The sequence below is a fragment of the Nylanderia fulva genome, unplaced genomic scaffold, assembly GCF_048542155.1.
Source record: "Nylanderia fulva isolate GAGA-0341 unplaced genomic scaffold, ASM4854215v1 Scaffold658, whole genome shotgun sequence".
NCBI lineage: Eukaryota > Metazoa > Arthropoda > Insecta > Hymenoptera > Formicidae > Nylanderia > Nylanderia fulva.
In genome coordinates, this window is record NW_028190762.1 from 35,219 (window position 1) to 56,254 (window position 21,036).

Here is a 21,036-nt window from a genome sequence, read left to right on the forward strand (position 1 = left end):
CATTGCAAAATACGGAAAAAGATGAGGACAATATGTTATGGACAAACTACAATACCACAACTGTAATGTTGACTCATCACGCAACAATGGTTGTGTCTAATTACCTACACCCTTTTGGTATCAAAACTGAAAACATTAAAATGTGGTGCAAAGTAGAAACTAAATATCACATGCAATTTGCAAAATATGTAGCTGAAAATATCGCGTTGTTTTTTCAAAATAAATGCATACGTTCGGACAATATTTGGAACGTGAATCATGTTGCAATTCCAAATTTCCATGACAAAGGCATAACAGTTTTCGGATTTGTTTTTTATAGGTGAGTACTACTGCTTTAATTTACATTAAAAATAAAATTATATTTGCATGCAAAATTATAAAATTTAAAAACATGTATGTCTTTTGTTTCTGTAAACGTTCAAAAATATAAGGAATTGCAAAAACAACAATTTTAGTGGAATTAAATTTATTCATATTACTTTGCAAAGTTAAAGTTTACTGTTTTAATACGTACATAAAGAGTGAAATATGTATGCTAAATCGTACCCTCTAAGGTAGGTATTAAAACTGTAATAAAGCTATAAAAGAAATGACATTTCTTTATTTATTTCAAACTATTGTTTTTTTCAACAATATTCACATTAACAGAAATTTATTGTTGTTTCATATTGTAAATTAAAAAATAAAAAATTATTATTTTGTACGATTTACTGATTTGCTGCATTGTACTTATGAGTTTGTAAATTGTATATCTAGCAATTAAATTCAATTATTTTAATAAAAATAATGTCATATTTTCTGTAAAAGTTCTCAGTCTTAACATTTAAATATATCTTTCAAGGAAACAGATATCATCTATAATGAAAAATTATGTCCTATTGCTAACAAAATCGAAGTAGCTCAATTAGTAGGACGTAAAGTGACACAGCAATGGTTTATTGACATGATGAACGATCCGTCAGTGTCGGATTTTTGGTTTAAAAAAGGTCTTACTACATGGCTTGCAACGTATGCTGTCGATCAGGTTATTCTAAATATTGTCAATGCTATCTTGCTCTCAACTTTTTGCAAACGATATGATACTTAAGCATTTATATTGCAAGATATTCTTAAATCAAATCCTTTTTACATAATCTACATATACATATTCTTTGTGAATTGTCTTAAAAACATTTAGCAATTTATAAAATAAACAACTGTTTTTTGAAAATGATTTTTTCACATATTTACATACATAAAATTATTATTTAATTTTTTACACCACTTTATTAAATATTGGATTTTGATAAAATCTAAAATAAAGTAAAATAATCAAAAACTCGTACACATATTTATTTTTAAAAATGTATTAAAAAGAAGCCTGCAATATAATATCATGAGACAATAATTTAAAAAATATGTAATATTTGCTAATTATATTAATACAAAATTTTAGATTATATTATATTTATTTTAATATACGTTCTGCAAAATGAGTGTTACATTTTAAGAATAAAATAATGTTAACAATATTTATATTTGTTCTTAATTCAAGTATTTTGAGAACGGGTTTATTGATATATTAATAATTGTTTTCGATAGACTTATCCTGATTATCAAATAATAAATTTATTTGTTGTTCAAAATCAACATTACTCTTTTAATTTGGATAGTTATTATATGTGGCCTTCTACTTCACAAGTTAACAGTCCATTAGAAATTCCCAATTCTATCAGAGGTATACAATATAATAAAATAGTTCTCGTAAATTTTCAATTATTAGTATTTTAAAGTATGTGTAAATTAAAAGATAATTAATTCTTTATTTGGATTTTAATTAAATATTATTCTTGTAAAAGTACACACCCACACACACAAACACACACGCATGCTCAAAATGTCCGGTAATAGCCGCACATATGTAAATAAAGGGAATTAATTAAATGGTCCTTCAAAGATTTGCTATAAATAAAATGATAAACGGTGCGGCGATAAAAAATATTTCACTCTTACGCGATTATTACGCTGTATACATATACAATATAATTTTCCTTTAAAAAATCGTTATGTTTACAAGTAACCATCAAAATAAATATATATTTATAATATATCTAATTCATAATTTTTATATAAATTATAGCACCCTTTATACTGCGTATGATGCAACACGTTCTCACAGATAAAATATTTCAGAAACACATAAGGAAATATGTATATAAGTAAGTAATACGATAAGAGTGAGTAATACAATATAAAATATATTATGAAAAAAATAAAATTGTACAACATAAATGTAATAATAATAGAAGTTTTATATAATGTCCTCTTATTTTTTTTTGTTTTTTCTGACATTATTTTATAATGTATTTTTTTTAGTGTTACAATTCCGCTATTTTTCTAGATCTTCTACTAGAATTATTTTTAAATTCATTAATTTCCTATGAAAACCGTTTGTGTAGAAAGAAATTGTTGTATAATCGTTATTTTTATTTACATATATTTATTGTTGTTTTATTTTTGTTTCATGATTTGTTATTTTCCTATAAGCGTATGATATTATTTAATATTTAGGCAATATTCTAGGCATAATTTTAGAATATTTAATATTCTAAGAATACGCTTAGCACATTAAATAATATCATGCGCTTATAGGGTTTTTTTAATAATTTCGAAATTATTTTTATTCATTTTACTATTTCTTTTATTTTTTTATTTCTTTTATAATTCTTATAATACCTGTTTTTTTAATTGCACATTGTGCCACATTTGTTTTCTAATCATATTTAACAGATTTTTATATATATAACATTTATATCTCTTTTCCATTACTTTTTCTATTTTTATTTTCTTTTCTTGTAAATCGATCTCTTTTATGTTATTTTTCTTTTGTTTTCAACTTCTTATTAGTTTTTTTTTTTAATCATTTTATACTTTCTGCATATTTTGCTCAAATATAATCTTTATTAATACTAATAATGTTTAAAAGAATTAATAAAATTATTAAATGTTATTTAAAATTATGTTATATTCTTTATTATCAGAATATAAATATAAAATATATAAAATTAAACAATCATATATAGTAGGCCAACTAAACGAGCAAATAAATAAGATGTAAAAATTTTTTTATTAATAGTTAAATCATTAAATTAACATTCCGTTACAGAATCGATATAAATTGTAAACGTTTCGACTGCACTACAGTCTTTATCAATACATAAAAATTAAATATTAAAATATAAAGTTAGATGTTAAAAATACAAAGTTAGTTAAATATTAAAATATAAAATTGAAACGATTCTTCGCTGTTGACCAATAGATATGCAAGGCGATTGGTCTGAGATGCCAAGTTATGCGACATTTGAGCATGCTACGGATATAATACGCGAATTAAATCAATGTCAGAAAATATTAAAAAATCTTTCAACTTACATTATCGTTTTAACAAGTCCTTTTCCCCGATATTTCAAGTGTGTGTTGCGAAGTCTGAATACCAAATGTCAAAATAGAGAGCGTGATGTATTTATTTATTACCAATGTTTTTTCGCAAATGGTTGGGAAACAAACAATATCTCTTACATTCCCTTAAAAATTTTTCAACTTCGACATTGCCTTAATTATCGCATAATTAAAATTTAGCCAAGATTTAAAGTGTTTTAACGTTTCTAGACCAAAATAGTTATAAATAAAACTAGAATTAAAACGATGGTATTTAAACGGGTAATTAGTCACACTCACCTCAATCCTCAATAAATACTTCTCTATATAATATTGCTTCTTTCTTTCATAAAATTTTAAAAGATAGCCTTCCTAGAGCGGACAGTTTTGTAAATAACAGTTTTGATATATGCAACATTCTATCAGGGAAAACAATACAAGATACCGACATAATAGCTTCATTGGACGTTGTTTCATTATTTACTAATGTTTCCGTAGATCTTGCATTAAACGGTATCAATAATAGATGGCATTTTATAGAGTCACACACAAAGATTCCCAAAAATGAATTCATAGGTATGATAAAATTTATATTAACTTCTACATTTTTCACTTTTAATAACATAACTTACAAACAAATTTATGGGACTCCTATGGGTTCCCCACTTTCTCCGATCATTGCCGATATAGTCATGCAGGACTTGGAAACATCAGTAATTAGTAATTTAAATTGCGAAATGACTTTCTATTTCCGTTATGTAGACGACATTATTTTATGCACTTCCGCTGACAATATTACATATGTTTTGAACGAATTCAACAATTATAACGATAGACTACAATTTACATTGGAAAAGGAGGATAATCGTTGTATAAGCTTTTTAGACATAATGATCAAAGTAATAGATAACAAAATTTATTTAGATTGGTATCACAAAAAGACATTCTCAGGTAGATTACTTTCATTTTTTTCAAATCATCCGACTTGTCATAAAATAGGAACAATTTATAACTTGGTGGATAGAGCTTTATTACTATCACATCCGCAATTTTACAAAAAAAATATAGAGAAAGCTATTAACATTTTGCTATCCAACGGTTATCCTCTTGATCTAATTTTCACAGAAATAAAACGCAGATTAAAAAATCTCTCAACTAAGAAATTTAACAAGCCTAATAATAACAATATAACAGATACTAATAATACTAATACTAACATTAAATATTTTGTCATACCATATATAGAATCAATATCTGAGAAAGTTGCTTCAGCAATAAGAAGACCTGACGTAGTGGTAGGATATCGTTGCATTAAAAAATTAAATGACTTCATAAGAGTTCAAAAGGACAAAAATAATTGCCCCACGAATTCTAACGTTATTTACAAATTGAATTGCAACGATTGTGACGCCACATATGTCGGACAGACAAAAAGACAGCTAGGAACGAGACTTAAAGAACATAAAAATAATATTAAATTAGACTCTGCTAGACATTCGGTTATCACGGAACACATTCTAAACGAACAACATACATTTGACTGGGACAATATTAAAATTATGGATCATGAAAAGAATTACCAAAAAAGACTAATATCTGAAATGATCCACATTAAAGAACAGAAAAATGGAATTAATTTAAATACAGACACCGAATTGTTAGACAGTAGTTATTTTGACATACTTAAAAAATTTGCTGAATCATAATTTAGAAAAAACATTGGTAATAAATAAATACATCACGCTCTCTATTTTGACATTTGGTATTCAGACTTCGCAACACACACTTGAAATATCGGGGAAAAGGACTTGTTAAAACGATAATGTAAGTTGAAAGATTTTTTAATATTTTCTGACATTGATTTAATTCGCGTATTATATCCGTAGCATGCTCAAATGTCGCATAACTTGGCATCTCAGACCAATCGCCTTGCATATCTATTGGTCAACAGCGAAGAATCGTTTCAATTTTATATTTTAATATTTAACTAACTTTGTATTTTTAACATCTAACTTTATATTTTAATATTTAATTTTTATGTATTGATAAAGACTGTAGTGCAGTCGAAACGTTTACAATTTATATCGATTCTGTAACGGAATGTTAATTTAATGATTTAACTATTAATAAAAAAATTTTTACATCTTATTTATTTGCTCGTTTAGTTGGCCTACTATAAATGATTGTTTAATTTTGTTTAATTTATACGAGCCTTTCATTAATTAATAAAATATATATAAAAATATAAATAGAAGTGCAATTTTATATTTTGCTTCTTAGTATTTATTAAAATTTTTTAATATTAACACATTAACAGACAATTTTAACATATTTATAATATTTTTTTATATATTTTGCATTTTGTGTGTTTAGCCTATCACATAGTGACTTTCTGGAAGTTATGAGACATCCTATTCTAGCAACAAATAAAAATATCCTTTTACAACTAACAAAAATGGAAGATTGGGCTTTGGAGAAGCATTGTCCTCTCATTAAAGTAGAACGTAATTATTTTGATTCAATGAGCCCAACAAATGTACAGATACAATATGACGACACATTAAAAATTCGCTGCATTTCTGTAACTTTCACTACGCAAACATTTCCCAATTTTAACAATTTTACTTATTATATGGTATGCACAGAAAAGGATTTGAAATTATCATTACCATTTGAAGAAAATGGTTGGATGATTTTTAATATACAACAAACTGGTAAATATTAACCAATGTACTGCTTATTACGACTTATTTTCCGTCTATATTTTGCACACATATATTTGACATTATTTCATATTTTAATTTATTTTATTTATTGTCCTATATCAATCTGAGATATTTATTATATAACTATAACAGTTTCAAAATGTTTTATGTAATTTTCTGCATTATACATATATATAATATTATATTTAAGATATACATAAGCGTTTTCTAAATAATATTATTCATAATTAATGTTATATTTTTACAGGTATTTTATATATTCCAATAATAGTAAAATTATTAAAAAGAGATAATTATATTTGTAAAATTAATAATAATAAGTTTAGGTTATACAATTATCATATCGATACATATTACAAAAATTATATATATTGCAGAGCATAAAATTATTACTATTTATTCACAACTAGTATCAATTTTATTTAATGATATACAACAATATCTTGCACAGTTTTACTTTTTCGATTATTTCAAATATTAGGATTACATTTTTATAATTAATTTTCTATATGTATTTGCATTTTATTTATATGTATTAAATTTTTAAAACGTTTTAATTTATAATTTATATAAACAGAAATATGAAACCAAAATGTTTGAAAATGAAAACATTATAATGATAAAATTATTCAAAACAATAGAAATTGATAAAATTTATTTACTATTTGACAGGATATTATCGCGTTAACTATGATGAACAGAATTGGCAAAGAATTTCAACTTATCTAAAATCTGATAATTACACGAAGATCCATGTTCTTAATCGTGCCCAAATTATCGATGATGCATTTAATTTAATGATAACAGGCGAACTCACAGGCGTTGTATTCTGGAATGTCATACTTTATTTGCAAAAAGAGGAAGATTATATACCATGGTATCCTATGTTTAAAGCTCTGGAATACTTGTCCAGTACTTTTATAATGTTGAAAGAACAAATTAAGAATTTTACGGTAAATATTAATAAATTTCTATGAAAGTGCATTTCAGATATTTGCATATGCACTCATTTACTAGAAAAAGTTTAAATAGTTAGAAAAACATATACCGTAACGTTAAAATTTTACATACTATTATACTATTATATGTATGTATGTTTATTTCATAGAAAGAGAAAATTTTAATAATCTTTGGAAAATAATGAAAAATATATTATTTTTAAATACATTTATAATATGAACGTATAAATATATAATTAACGATTTTTAGTCTGAAGTAAGACAAATATTACACGAGATACTTAAAAGAATCAAATATGAAGAAATTGATGATACAGACAAACTCAGAATATGTTTACGACAAGAAGCTGCAAGATGGGCATGTTTTTTCGGTGACATCACTTGTAAGAAAGTAGCCAATAATAAATTAACACAACATCTCCAAGATCCTGCAAAATACAAGTAAATATTGTTACATATTTTTGCCTTTCTTAATCAAATTTTTTTGTAGGTATCGTCTATAATGTTCAAATAATTTAATCATAAGATCTATATGCTTAGCTTTAATATAAAAATATAATTTTTGTTTGTTTTAGACTTTTGCCATGGTGGAAGGAATGGACATATTGTAAAGGTTTGATGATAACTACCATAAACAACACCACATGGGAATTAGTGTATACTAAAGGATTGAACAAATCTGACTCTAAATTTTTAAAATACTTGGCTTGCCCCGAAAATATTAATCTCATCAAAAAATATTCAACACTTGAACAAAACATTTCTACAGCACAGAAATATCCAAATTCTTTTAACAGTTTCTTACATATTATTACGAAGCATACAAAGAATCCAACTATACTGAAATACATATTAGATCATTTTCACGAAATAAAACCAAAGTAATGTGACATATCTTTATAATTATTGTGTACAAAAGTTTATTATGTGTGTTATATATACAATTGCTTTTTCGTTTTTAGAAATGTTAGTATAACTGCAGCATTAATTACTATTATTAACAACGTATATTCTGTAAATCAAACTGAGGTAAAAATTTTACGTGTTTATATATGTATACAAAATGTGATGATAATAATGCAATATTTATAATTATTATTTAATGTTTAAAATAATTTTGATAATGTTACATCAACGTTATTTATTTATGATGTTAAAAAACTAATACATTTTAGGAAATAAACAAATACGTTCAAAGGGTAAAGGCCGAAGCATTTCTATTAGATAAAATGAGAAACACAAAATATTTTAGAAGTTTTCACTTAGAAAAGGTAAATAAATATTATTATGGAAAACGAATGTAAAAGAAATATTGTTTTATCTTATTAATTTCTGAATATTAATTTTATATTTGTTTTGTTTATTACATAAAAAGGATATTAATTTCATTCTGCAAATTTTTGTTTATATATATTAGATTTACATAGAGCGGATTTCTGACAAAATTGAAAGCCATATATCAATTCGCAACCGTCAAATCGAAAGACTGAGAAAGAATTTTGATAACTTTTTCTTCTGGTGGAAAAATTTTAATTAAAAAGATTGCAGCTTTGCATGGGCGGTTATACTACATATAAATAATTTTTTTATATTGTATGTACTATTTATTTTACTGTTTTAATTATTAATTATTTAGATGTATTACTATTCGATGCCCCTGTAATTACAAATTTTTATGACTGCATGCATCAAGTTTTTCATTTTTTTGCAAACTTGCTTAATGTATTGTATTTGAACTATATATTATTCACAAAAAAGTACCCATATAATATTACTATAAATTTTATTGTTAGACATAAAATAAAACTATAAATGTATAAATTTTAATTATATATATATATATATATATATATATATATATGTGTGTGTGTGTGTGTGTGTTTGTTAAATAATAAATAAACTATTTTTATTTTGAATTACATATATTGACTTATTTTTAATATTTTTACGTGAATTAATTTAAATATATGTTTGCGCACACAACGACACGCACAAAACCCACGCGCTCACACGCGCGCGCGCACACGCACACACACACATACACACATGTATTATATAGTATATATATAATGTGTGTGTGTATGTATATATATATCCTTACGAAAAAGATCTATAAGAATATGAAATAATTACTGTTATAACAATAATATATTATAAAAAAAGTATTATATTATATCAGTAATTTTATTGTATTTTTGTAGTTCTTTTTCGTACGGGTATATAATATAATGAGTTATTATTTAAAAATATTACAAAAATTTACAGCCAACATATATTATTTATACGCATTATTAAATTTGTTATTATCCAATAAATATATATATATATATATATATAAATTATGTTTGTATAACTATAAAAATGAGTACTATTGTATTAACGTTATATGTAAAGTAATTATAATTATATATATTGTATATATGTTCAATATTTAAATATTCTTTATATTTATAATATGTTATTATATAAAATCTGTGATTCATTAGCGTTTTTTACAATAAATCATCAGTTTGCAATAAATCACATAACACAATGTCTCTCTTCTCTCTCTCTCTTTCTCTCTTTCTCTCTCTCTCTCTCTCTCTCTCTCTCTCTATCTATCTATCTATCTATCTATCTATCTATCTATCTATCTATCTCTCTCTCGTGTAACATTTTAATTTCAATAAAGTTATTTAAATAATATATTAATCTTTATATTAATATTTATAAAACTATATAACATAACTATAAAATTGTGCAACATAATTTGGCGCTTATATTATTAATATTTTTAAGTAACATAAAAAAATTGTAAAATCTATCAATTGAAATTTTAACTTAATTATATTTAATTTATTTTAACAATTACATTTAAAAGAGATGTAAGCATAGGTAGAAGATAAGAAGTTTTAAAAAATCTTTTATCATCAAATTGATATTTTCAATAAGTTTACGTCTAATAAATTAAAAATCTCTTATTATTTCATTTGTCTCTCTAATATTTATCGTTTCTTATTAGTTTTTAATGATAAATGTCAAATCTGTTTTAGCAAAATAAAATTTGTACAACAGTGTTGAAACATGAACATAAAATTCAAAAAAAGATAAAAATCCGTTATACTGAAATCGGAAAATAATTAATATAGCTTACAAAGTAGGCTATAAAAAGGGAGCTAGTATACGTAATACATGCACATTAATCTAAATTATATATACATATGTATATATATATGTATGTATGTTAATAATGCATAATATATAATATTATATTTATAAATATTAGATGAATTATAATTTTTTAATATTTTTAATTAATTTTTAATATTTTTATCAATTATATATAATAATTGGCTGATATATATATATATATTAATATTTATATTATATTATGCATGTGCGTGCGTGCGTGCGTGCGTGCGGGCATGTATATATGTGTATGTGAATTAAAAATGAGAATAATAAAAACATAACATTTTGATATTACGTATGAAATCTATATATTTGAAAATCTTTGGACAAATAATAAATAAACATTTATTTTACATATTATATACATATATATATATATATATATATATACCTTTACGTAAAAAAACTACAACAATATTAAAAAAATAATTACTATAACAATATATTAAGAATTGTTGAGATAATTATTAAAATTATAAAATTTAAAAAATTATTAAGATAAAATTATCGAATGAATGATGAGTATATTACAAAATATTACACCATTGTTTTGGTAAAATTTCCAAATAATGCATATTTATTTGATTAATTGAGTAAATTTTGAATGTGCTTAATTACGACAATTGTTACACACAAATGCCGCTAAACACACATACACTTTTATTTATGTATATATTATACACGCACACACTTTTATTTATGTATATATATATAACAACCTCAGAAGTTTTGTTGACCTACCACATCATATTTATCATGATGACATGTACAGAGAATTAGTCAGCCTTTTGTGGTCTTTCGAATCATATCGTGGGAGATATAATAATTCTAATAAAGTGTGTGTGAATAATTATATTCTTCGACCATACTGCTTAAGCAATTTGCTGCATTAATTAAAATAATATATAATTTTCATCCATATAATTTTGCAATTAACACACTGTTCCGAAATATTAGGTAAGTCAAAATAAGTTAAAAATATAAAACCTTTATTTGTCTACAAATACAAAAAAAAATTTAATCGTACAATATAACGAAATTTTAAAAAATTTCCGACATATTATTATAAATAGAATGGTTTTATTCAAAATTATCTTTAAATTTTAATTCAGAGATAATTTCAAATAATGCCGACATTATAATATTTTATGAATTGTAATGTTGAAATAATCGTGGACCCACAAAAGTTTGATAGAGAATATATTATTTCTGAAAACTTAAAAATACTATAATTTATATAACAGATAATAAATTTTATAATAGACATTTTTAATTGTTTTTTCATTATTATAGTTATACATAATAATTTAATATTAAATTAAAAACGAATAAACAATAGTTTATATCGATGTAATAAGATACTCCATTAAAGCTGAAACGCTTTAAATATTTAAACATCTCTCTCTCTCTCTCTCTCTCTCTCTCATCTCTCCTCAGTCTTTCTTGTCTTTACTGTCTTCTTTCTATTTGAATGTAGACACAGATATATATGTATGTAAAATAACGGCTCTTGTGTTTATAAAAGTAATTTGCTTCAGCCAACTAACTTTATCTATATATACAGGTATGTATATAAGCACCGTCCGTCTGTCTGTATGTACGCGAACTACTTCCGCATTTGTGGACCGATTTTCGTGAAACCGGTACCAAAATGTTGCAAATTTTTCGAGGGTGTCTGCTGTGGGGTTTTTTTTTGTAATGTAGATTTTTTTTTTTGTAATGTAGATTTGTTTCACAAATTCTATTCGGATGGCTCTTAGAATTAATCCTGTGATCCAATTTTTCGGTTATTTTCGTTTGATCATTTTTAATATATATGTATATCATGTGTTAATAAATTTGTGACAATGAAGCACAATATTATTCCGGCGTTAAGGGTCGGCAGTACACCCAGGCAAACTCCGAATTGATATTGGAGACCTCGTGCGGTGACAACGCGAAACTCCGGTTTCAGTGTTGCCAACGCCGAGAAACCAATTCTCGGGTTTTATGTAGTGGTGTATGTCTGTACACGTACATACACCACTGCATCGCTCACGCGGACGCACGTAAGAGAGACAAGGACCGATAATCACGTGTTCTCCTTGTTCCACTACCGTGCCGGTATACGCGAGATGCCGCCTGAAAATGCTTTCTGGCCTTCCGTAGCAGAAAGCAGTAACGTAGCAAGACTAATAAGCACCCATTTTTGTAAATTTTATATATGCTTATGCACATATGTGGATATATTATTTATATATAAATATATATATATATAAAATATACTAATTTACTCTCAATTATATATGCTACTGTTATTATTTATCATTAGACAATTATAAAACAGAGGTTATAGATTTGGTCTGACTACACTGGCCTCAAATTAAAGTTGTATATATATTTATTTTAACGTTTCGACCATACGGGATGTGGTCCTTTTCAAAAATACAGATTGGAATATTAGAGAGTTACAGCATTTCGTCTTTAAGATGTAAGCGCAAATTATGATTCGGAGAGATTTAACTTGTCAAATAATAAAATATAAAATAAATTATAAAACATATACATATATAATTTGTAGTGCTATATATATATATGTTTTATAATTGTCTAATGATAAATAATAACAGTAGCATAATTGAAAGTAAATTAGTCTACAATGTTAGACACGGGTACTTGTTAGATTTGATAATTTATTGCTTATACTTTTTCGAGAGACAAGAATAAGAGAACGAATATAAATTATTATTAGCTTGTATAGCAATCATAGATTGACGAATATGCATTGGTTATTCTTGATTTTTTTTCTATTATTGATGTTATTGTATAATTTGCTCCATAAATACTTATAACATAAAAGAACTTATGTCGAGTAATATTGATCAATGCAAAGGATGTTCAGTATGTATCACCCAGTAAATTATTAGAGTTCAAATATATCAATATCAATTTTTTAATAATATATTGGAATACAGAGAAATGATAAAAAAATATATTTCGGCAATAAAAATTTTATAAATATATTGAAAATATTTTTACTACACACGCGCGCGCGCGCGCACACACACACACACACACCCACATACACACTATATAAATGCAAAATAATACAGAAAATAAATTTTTAATAAAAATCAACATACCAGCTATTTGTGTATGCATATGTAGCTGCAAGCATGCAACGGATTTATTACTTGATAAATTTATTTACGGACTTATTTTGCATTTATATATATATATAGTGTATGTAATTGTAAAAATGATTAAAATATTTTCAATATTTAAAAATTTTCAAGTTTATCGCCTTATATTTCTATAATTTTTCTATATTCTAATATATTGTAAAAAATTGATATTGATATATTTAAACTCAAGTTTTTTACGTGATTGAATATTATTGCATTGAGCCATCATACGTTACTCGTAAGTTCTTTTACGTTATAATAGTATTTATGTAGCAGAGAGAAAGAGATAAGAGAGAGATTATACAATACAACTTCAATAATCGAAAAAAATCACGATAACGCTATTGTCATATCTATGTGTGTGCATATATATAAACTTATATATTATATATTTTATAAATAAGTAAAATATTATGCAGACAATGTATACAATATAAAATGTTCAGTTTGTGCTATGCTTCAATCAATAACACTGGTCGACAAAAAATGACTTTTTTCAGGTTCGAAGATTTCCAAAGCGTATTTTTGTAGATTTTTTTGCATGCCGATTACAAATTCGGCCGCAAAAATTGCGTATCACGTCACGTTTTTTAGATATCTTGATCTAAAGATGCAAAAAAGGGCATTTTAGATACTTTTCCGTAAAATATATAGCTTTAAATTGGGATGTGATAAAAAGTGCTACGACGGCTCAAAATAAAACTTCTTGTAGTTTATATAAAAAATATATAAAAGGTCGAACCTATAAACAGTTTATTGAAAAAACTAAATTAAAAAATTGAAAATATTTTTTGCACGTTTCCTTATACTACTAATACAAAGTCTTTAGAGGTTCGATAGATAAAATATTTATAAATATTATTTTATTTGTACATAAATATTTAATTATTTATATAGATTTATTTACAAATATATAAATCATAATAATTTGAAACACATTATGTGAAATAATCTACATTTTTGTAAACACACACACACCCACACACACATATGTAAAAGAACAAGAATAGCAATAATTCTTGCCTAACATTATCTTTCAATTATCGTTTCGTGTACGCAATATATGTATTTCGCATTATGCATCTGTAACAAATTATATCGAATGATTTATTATTTGCATATTAATTTGCATATTATCTACCCAGACAGCACCAAGTCTAAAATTAACGCATAAGATAGCATTAAGAAATCTTTAAGACAGCTATTTTATGATATGATATCAAAAAGACATCTTAAAGATATCTTACGCGCCAATTTTGGACTTGGTGTTGTTTGGGTATATAAATAAAATATGTACACAAATAAAATAATATTTGCATAAATATTATTTTATTTGTACATATTTTATTTACATAGATTATATGCAAATATTTAAATAAATCATTCGATAATTTATTACACATTTTATTTATTATATAGATTTATATAGATTATATGCAAATATTTAAATAAATCATTCGATTATTTGTTACAGATCCCATACAGCACCGATAGATTGCAAAAACATTACAACAATCTTTCACCGCAATATTGCAATATTGCAAATTTACTGCAAAATGTTGCTACATCATTGCTGTTGAATTGCAGCAATGTTAAATGTCCGCTTTTTGAAAGATTGCAACAAAATATTACAACAATATTGCAATGTTATGAATTTGCAATAATGCATTGTTATTGCAACCATAAACTAATATTGCATATACAGGTATATAAATGTAAATAAATCATTAATGAAAATACGTTGTAGTTAATTTATATATATTACAATATATAAATTATAGAATTTGGATTACATGCAATATTTCCGAAATATTAATGTCATGTTGCTACAAGTGTGCTGGAATTTTGTGCACCTATATCTCTGCAATGTCTTTATAATGTTGCATTGCAACTTGCAACATTGCAACGTTGCTGCAATATAATTGCAATAATCTGTGCTGTATGGGATGCATAATGTGAAATATATATTGCGTACACGAAACGATAATTGGAAGATAATGTTAGGCAAGAATTATTGCTATTCTTATTGTTCTTTTACATATAATATACATATACAGAGAAACAATGATAATACGAAAACCAGTTCTTGCTGATATCTCCCAATAATCGCATTCGTTCAACGCATTAGTGTTTGTGTCTACATGGATGTTACTACATATGCGATGTAAGAGAGACAAGGACAGAATGATAGTCTCTCCTTGTCAAGCTGTTAGCTGTCAGTATGTTACCACGGAAATTTCCCCTGCTCCTTATGAATCTAGTGAGAATCTTATAGTCCAGATATTTCATAAAATAAGTGACATAACTTTGGTTTTTTTTTTTAAATATATTCTTGATATAATAAAGTAGTCCGCCAAAGAGTCGGATTTTGCATTTTTGCTCTGAAAAATTTATAATAAATAAAATACGGACTCCTGGCTAACCCAACCTTACCCGTTACTAGCTGCGCATTCCCCCAAGTTATATTATAAATTTTATTTTCATCTTTTTTTCAATAAATAACTCTTTGGCGGACTGCATTTGAGCTTACTGATTAAGAATATCATAAATTTAATAAGATTCATTCAGTAGTTTCGCTAATATCTGGAATATAAGAATCTCTAATTCCCGGCCGGCCGATAGGCGTCTCCACCATGTCGCCTGCCGACCCTTAAACTGAATTTTTTGTAACAAGATAAATATATAAACATTGCCTTTATTTTGACAATTTCTACTCTATCGGCAGATTTTTCTGAACAGCGACTTTTATATCGAAATCAGTACCATTCATCGATTTCAAGAATTTCTACCTATGTCGCAACTCTGCTTTAACAACGTACAGTATTCTGCTTAACTGCTGGAGAATTTCAGTAGATGGTGCTGGTAACATAATTATGGTGAAAATATTTTCCAGGGATTTCCCGCGAGACCCTTCGGTTCGAATCCTCTCCTTTCATCCCATACTGTGTAAGTTACTTTCGTATTCAGCGAAGGGATCGAGAGCTGACCCTACATGAAGGGTGGCATTGTGGTTCGCGGGATGGGGCTTCACTTCGTAAAAGGGGGGTGGAGAGTGCTACAATGCCGTCCGAATCTGGATACGCCATTTTGTAAAGAGACGAAGTAACTTGAGAAAAAATTCTCATATTATTGCACGCAATCTAATTATTAATTTTATATGAAAGTGACGGAAAACTGGATCTTATCTTTTCCAATAAATTTTATATCTCAGAATATACGAAATAAAACATGAATAGAGGGAAAGAAATATACGCAGAGGATTGCTATTTCAATAATATTAAATCTTTATCTTATTATATAAAATGTCGGATTATAAAAACTTTAATTATATTGATCGCTTTTATAAAATATAAAACATTCTTTTCGTAGTCGAATGTCCATGTTGCATTAAACTAATATATTTCTTTTATACAATTTTGCGCGAGTTTTCACGATTTCTCGAATTTATAATACTTATAGTTTACTTAGTTTACTTAGTCAGGGACTTAGTTTGTGGATTAATTACCCGTTTATGTATCAAATAGCTTTAAATTCTTGAAGTTCAGAAACTCTTATTCTGTAAACTGTTTATTTTAAGTATTAAAAAATTGTTAATTTTTTGGTGGCTCACATAATTTAAACAGTAAAAAAAATACATACTTTTTAATAATTTTGCCATATTATTACATTATTCTATATTCTATATGTTTATAATTATTTAAGAAATGATTAAAAAGCTAACCTTTTAATAACATTCATTCTATTTTTTAAAACTAAATATTTAATGCAATGTATTTATGTGCTAGACATTTATAAAAATAACTATAGTAAATTAAATACATTAATTAATAGTTTTATTTATAGACTTCTTAAATTGGCATTCTAAAACAAAATATTTAGTGTAGAGACAAAATCTTAGAATATCTTTAAAAAAATCTTTATTTTAATTTTAATCATTCTCTGTTAAATCTTTCTATCTATTTTGTTTTATTTTTAGTTTTATTGTTGGTGTTCGAAAATATAATCAGAAAATTAGATTAACATATATTTCCTAAAACCAATATATTATAATAATATATTCTGAGACCATATTTAACATTTTCTTCGACTTGTCAATTCATGGAGTCCTAATAAATACTATAAATATCTGATCTAATCTATATTTTATTAGACTTTTCGTGTAAAAATGCATATAAAACACATTATTGTATAATAATTATATAAGCAATTAATCCGATCGCTTTCATGAGAATCCAAGCTTTTAATAGAAGTCATAATAAATTCGTTAACTTTTTACAATGATTTGATTTATTAATATTTAATTAATATTACAATATTTAAATGCAAAGATTTTTTTACGTATTACTTTTACAAATTACTTTTTTTGTCATAAAAGGGGAAAGAAATTTGATAATTGTATAATTAACTTTATTTAATGTAAATGTGTAAATATCCAAATCGCGAGTGAATCAATATAATTATTATCGTCAAATATTTATATTTGCCACAAATTCCACTCATTAATATTTGATCTTAATCATAATCTATAATTAGGCATTTGCGAGTTCTTGTCCCAATTGGTGGCGCCACCTACAGTTCGCAAGATTGCAATCCTTGCCACCATTTTCTCTGTGTTACATGATATACCTATTACCTTTGCTATTTGTGCGTCCATAAACAATAACACACAAGACACACATTTTATATTCTTTTTTTAACTGTCTTGTATTTTTTTGTCTTATATTAAAATCTAATTTGCGTTCAAAATCTCGACCAACACATTATAATTTTAATATTATAATGTCAATATAATATTAGAGCGATATCATTTAAAATTCTTTCGTGTAAGAATTGATTATTGATTATTATCAAACATTAACATTTTTTATTATACATATATTTGCATATTAATTACTTAAAGTTGTCAAACATTGAAATTTAACAATGTGTTTCTTGCAATTGCAAATTTTGAGCTTTGTGAATATTTTATACATATATGTATAACATATATTTCTGTGTTTTATATTTTCTTTTTATCAATATCATTTTATTATATAACTAAATTCTTATTTTAAGAAGAAAAGTTTTTAACACTAAATAAAAACAAAATCTTGGATTATAGAATCATATTCAATTAACTTTTAATATCAATTAATCATTATTTTGAGTTTATATAAAATACAGTTCATAAAATATTTACTATATACATTTTAATTATTGCAATTAATTAGAAACATAAAATATAATAATTTTTATTATAAAGAAAAATAATTATATCAAGTTCCATTTGTGTCTTTTCATATGTTTTATCTGTTACAAACATAAAAACAATGCTATATTAAACGCCTAAGCAATTAGGAATAATTCCATTATCATTACAGTTATTTTTTTCGGTAATTGTATAACAATGAATTATTAGTTATTGTCTGTAATTAAAAAAAAAAAAAACAATTTTGATACATTATTTCGGTAACGAACAAATATATCGAATTTATTATTATTGTTATCCAATTTATCATTTTTATTATTACTTTAAATCTATACGACCTGATTTTTGTTCGAAAAAACTACATAGAGAACAATTTTTTTAACAAATTATAATATAACTAATTTAGCAACTTTTATTTTATAGTAGATCATATAATTCTTATTGACTTCTTTAGCGTGTTAAAATAAATAAGATTAAATGTGTGTAAAAAGGATAATTTTTGCCTAATTTACGATTCGATTGAAAGAACAAACTAAAAATACATTCTTTTTTATTAAAACTTACAAGAGTTTGGAAATTAAAAAATTGATTGTAGTTTCTTTGATATTAAGATTAAAATTTAATCTCGATATAGCGATATCAATACAAAAATTGCATATTACTTCTATTATATTTTAATATACAAAAAATTTTTTATGTGTACAGTAGCCTCCACAGTTTGGAAATACTTTACATTTTACAGTTAAACAATCGTATGATAGCGATCTATGCAGATTTTTTGTATGAATTAAATCATAAAATATTTAAATGACATTTGCTATTATGACAGATCGCTGCCATGCGATTGTTTAACTGTAACATGTAAGATGTTTCCACACTTGTGAAGAATACGGTATGCAATAAATCACAAATGTCCATATTTATAAGACAAGTTTTTTATTATCACGATTAATATTATTTCAAATAATATACTGATAAAAAAACATTTCATTAAGTTTCTATTTTCGCACATTACGAATATCTAATTTAAAGAATATTTCTTTAGAGGAATTTTTCTCTTAAATCAAGAGGATTCTTTTGACAGATCTGTGCAGATTTTTTGTATAAATAAATCGTAAAATATGTTAAATGACATTTTCATTTATGACAGATCGCTGTCATTGTTTAACTTTAAACCGTAACGAATCTCTTGAATAAAAAGTACTCTTCCGCGACTTGATTTCCTAAATGATTTATTCGAAAACTTTCATTGCGTTTCGGGACAGGACTCGCGCCGATATCGATTTCGAAATATCCAGACCATCGCGGCGGCCATAAGAGCGGCATATTCCCTGGGGAATATTCATGCGGGGCCGATTTCGAATTCTATGCGGGACACTAATGCTCGTCGAGCGATTATTTCGCGGAAATGTATAATTCCATTGGCCGTTAATAAGGTTTAAACCGAGGGTTCTCGGTCTTCAATTATCAGGGACCGTCCGCGAGCGAAAAGATGCCGGAGTATTCTTAAGGCTTCCCTCGGTTCTTCTCGACGATCAGTCAAGTCTCATAACTAAGGTCGGCCGTTAACGTTTACGACCTGCGAGCCATAATAGGTGAACGTCGAGATCGGATTTGACGCCCGCGTTGAATGAAAAAAAAAAATCGTGTCCGAATAAGTCGAGACCGATTGAGTTCAAAACGAGCTTTGTATTTGATTAAGAACAAAGCATACCGACAGCATTTCTATTGAAGAGAATGTGCTAGAAAATAAAAAAAAAGGGTGTAAAAAGTTTATAAAATATTGTACCTTTTATTACTATTTTTTACGACACAAGAACCAGTCGTTCGGAACACTTTATGTTAAAGAAAATGTTATCATTATTTATAAAAAATTCGAAGGAATCTTTCCATGAAAAAAAAACGTTAAAGCACGGTTTTAACGTAAAACATGATTACATATTATATGTCACATAGATATGTCAGAACAATATTCCGTTTTTCTACTTTTTCTTTTTAATTACTCCCAAACCCTTCTGTGTAACAATTTTAAAATTTTTTTTTGAAAAAATTTTGATAAAAAAATTCAAGAAGTGATAGAATTTTGCCCAAAAAAAAAATAATCTCGCAAAATTTTAAAAAAAGAAAAAAAATTTACATGAAAAAACCCAAAAGTAATACAAAAAATTATATATTTTAAAATCTGCATCAAAAGAGATTTTTATATATATTTTTGATGTTCACTATCGAAAATATGTTTTAAAAGCGTACATAAAAAATTTTTTTTTGGAACGAAATATAGGTAGAAAAAAAAAAAATTCTTTCACATTTAAAAAAGAAAATAATCGTATTTCACGATGCTTAAAATCCATCCTTTATAATTATTTTTATAAAATTGATTTCATATTATATATTTTATAATTTTAAGAAAA

General features: G+C 25.5%; 1 protein-coding gene across 2 annotated transcripts; it reads left to right on the top strand.

The window, feature by feature from the left end:
* Window positions 1–905: 905 nt before the first annotated feature.
* LOC114932355 (aminopeptidase N-like) lies at window positions 906–9,216 on the top strand. Of its 2 annotated transcripts, XM_085488224.1 has the most exons (9): window positions 906–1,024; window positions 2,120–2,198; window positions 5,791–6,131; window positions 6,816–7,096; window positions 7,353–7,543; window positions 7,678–7,983; window positions 8,065–8,131; window positions 8,278–8,373; window positions 8,520–9,216. In XM_085488224.1, exons 1-9 carry the CDS (start codon window positions 997–999, stop codon window positions 8,637–8,639), a joined length of 1,509 nt encoding a protein of 502 aa, XP_085344350.1. In that variant the 5' UTR covers window positions 906–996; the 3' UTR covers window positions 8,640–9,216. The 2 variants fall into 2 exon arrangements, with proteins under 2 accessions (XP_085344350.1, XP_029160349.2); XM_029304516.2 differs by lacking the exons at window positions 906–1,024; window positions 2,120–2,198 and adding an exon at window positions 5,166–5,241.
* The last annotated feature ends 11,820 nt before the right edge of the window (window positions 9,217–21,036 follow it).

Excerpts from the sequence above, each read along its gene's own strand:
- LOC114932355 (XM_085488224.1), top strand. The coding sequence starts at position 997 with ATGGCTTGCAACGTATGCTGTCGATCAG. Across the intron at positions 7,544-7,677 it reads CAAGATCCTGCAAAATACAA|ACTTTTGCCATGGTGGAAGG; the intron begins GTAAATATTGTT and ends TGTTTGTTTTAG. Across the intron at positions 8,132-8,277 it reads ATTCTGTAAATCAAACTGAG|GAAATAAACAAATACGTTCA; the intron begins GTAAAAATTTTA and ends AATACATTTTAG.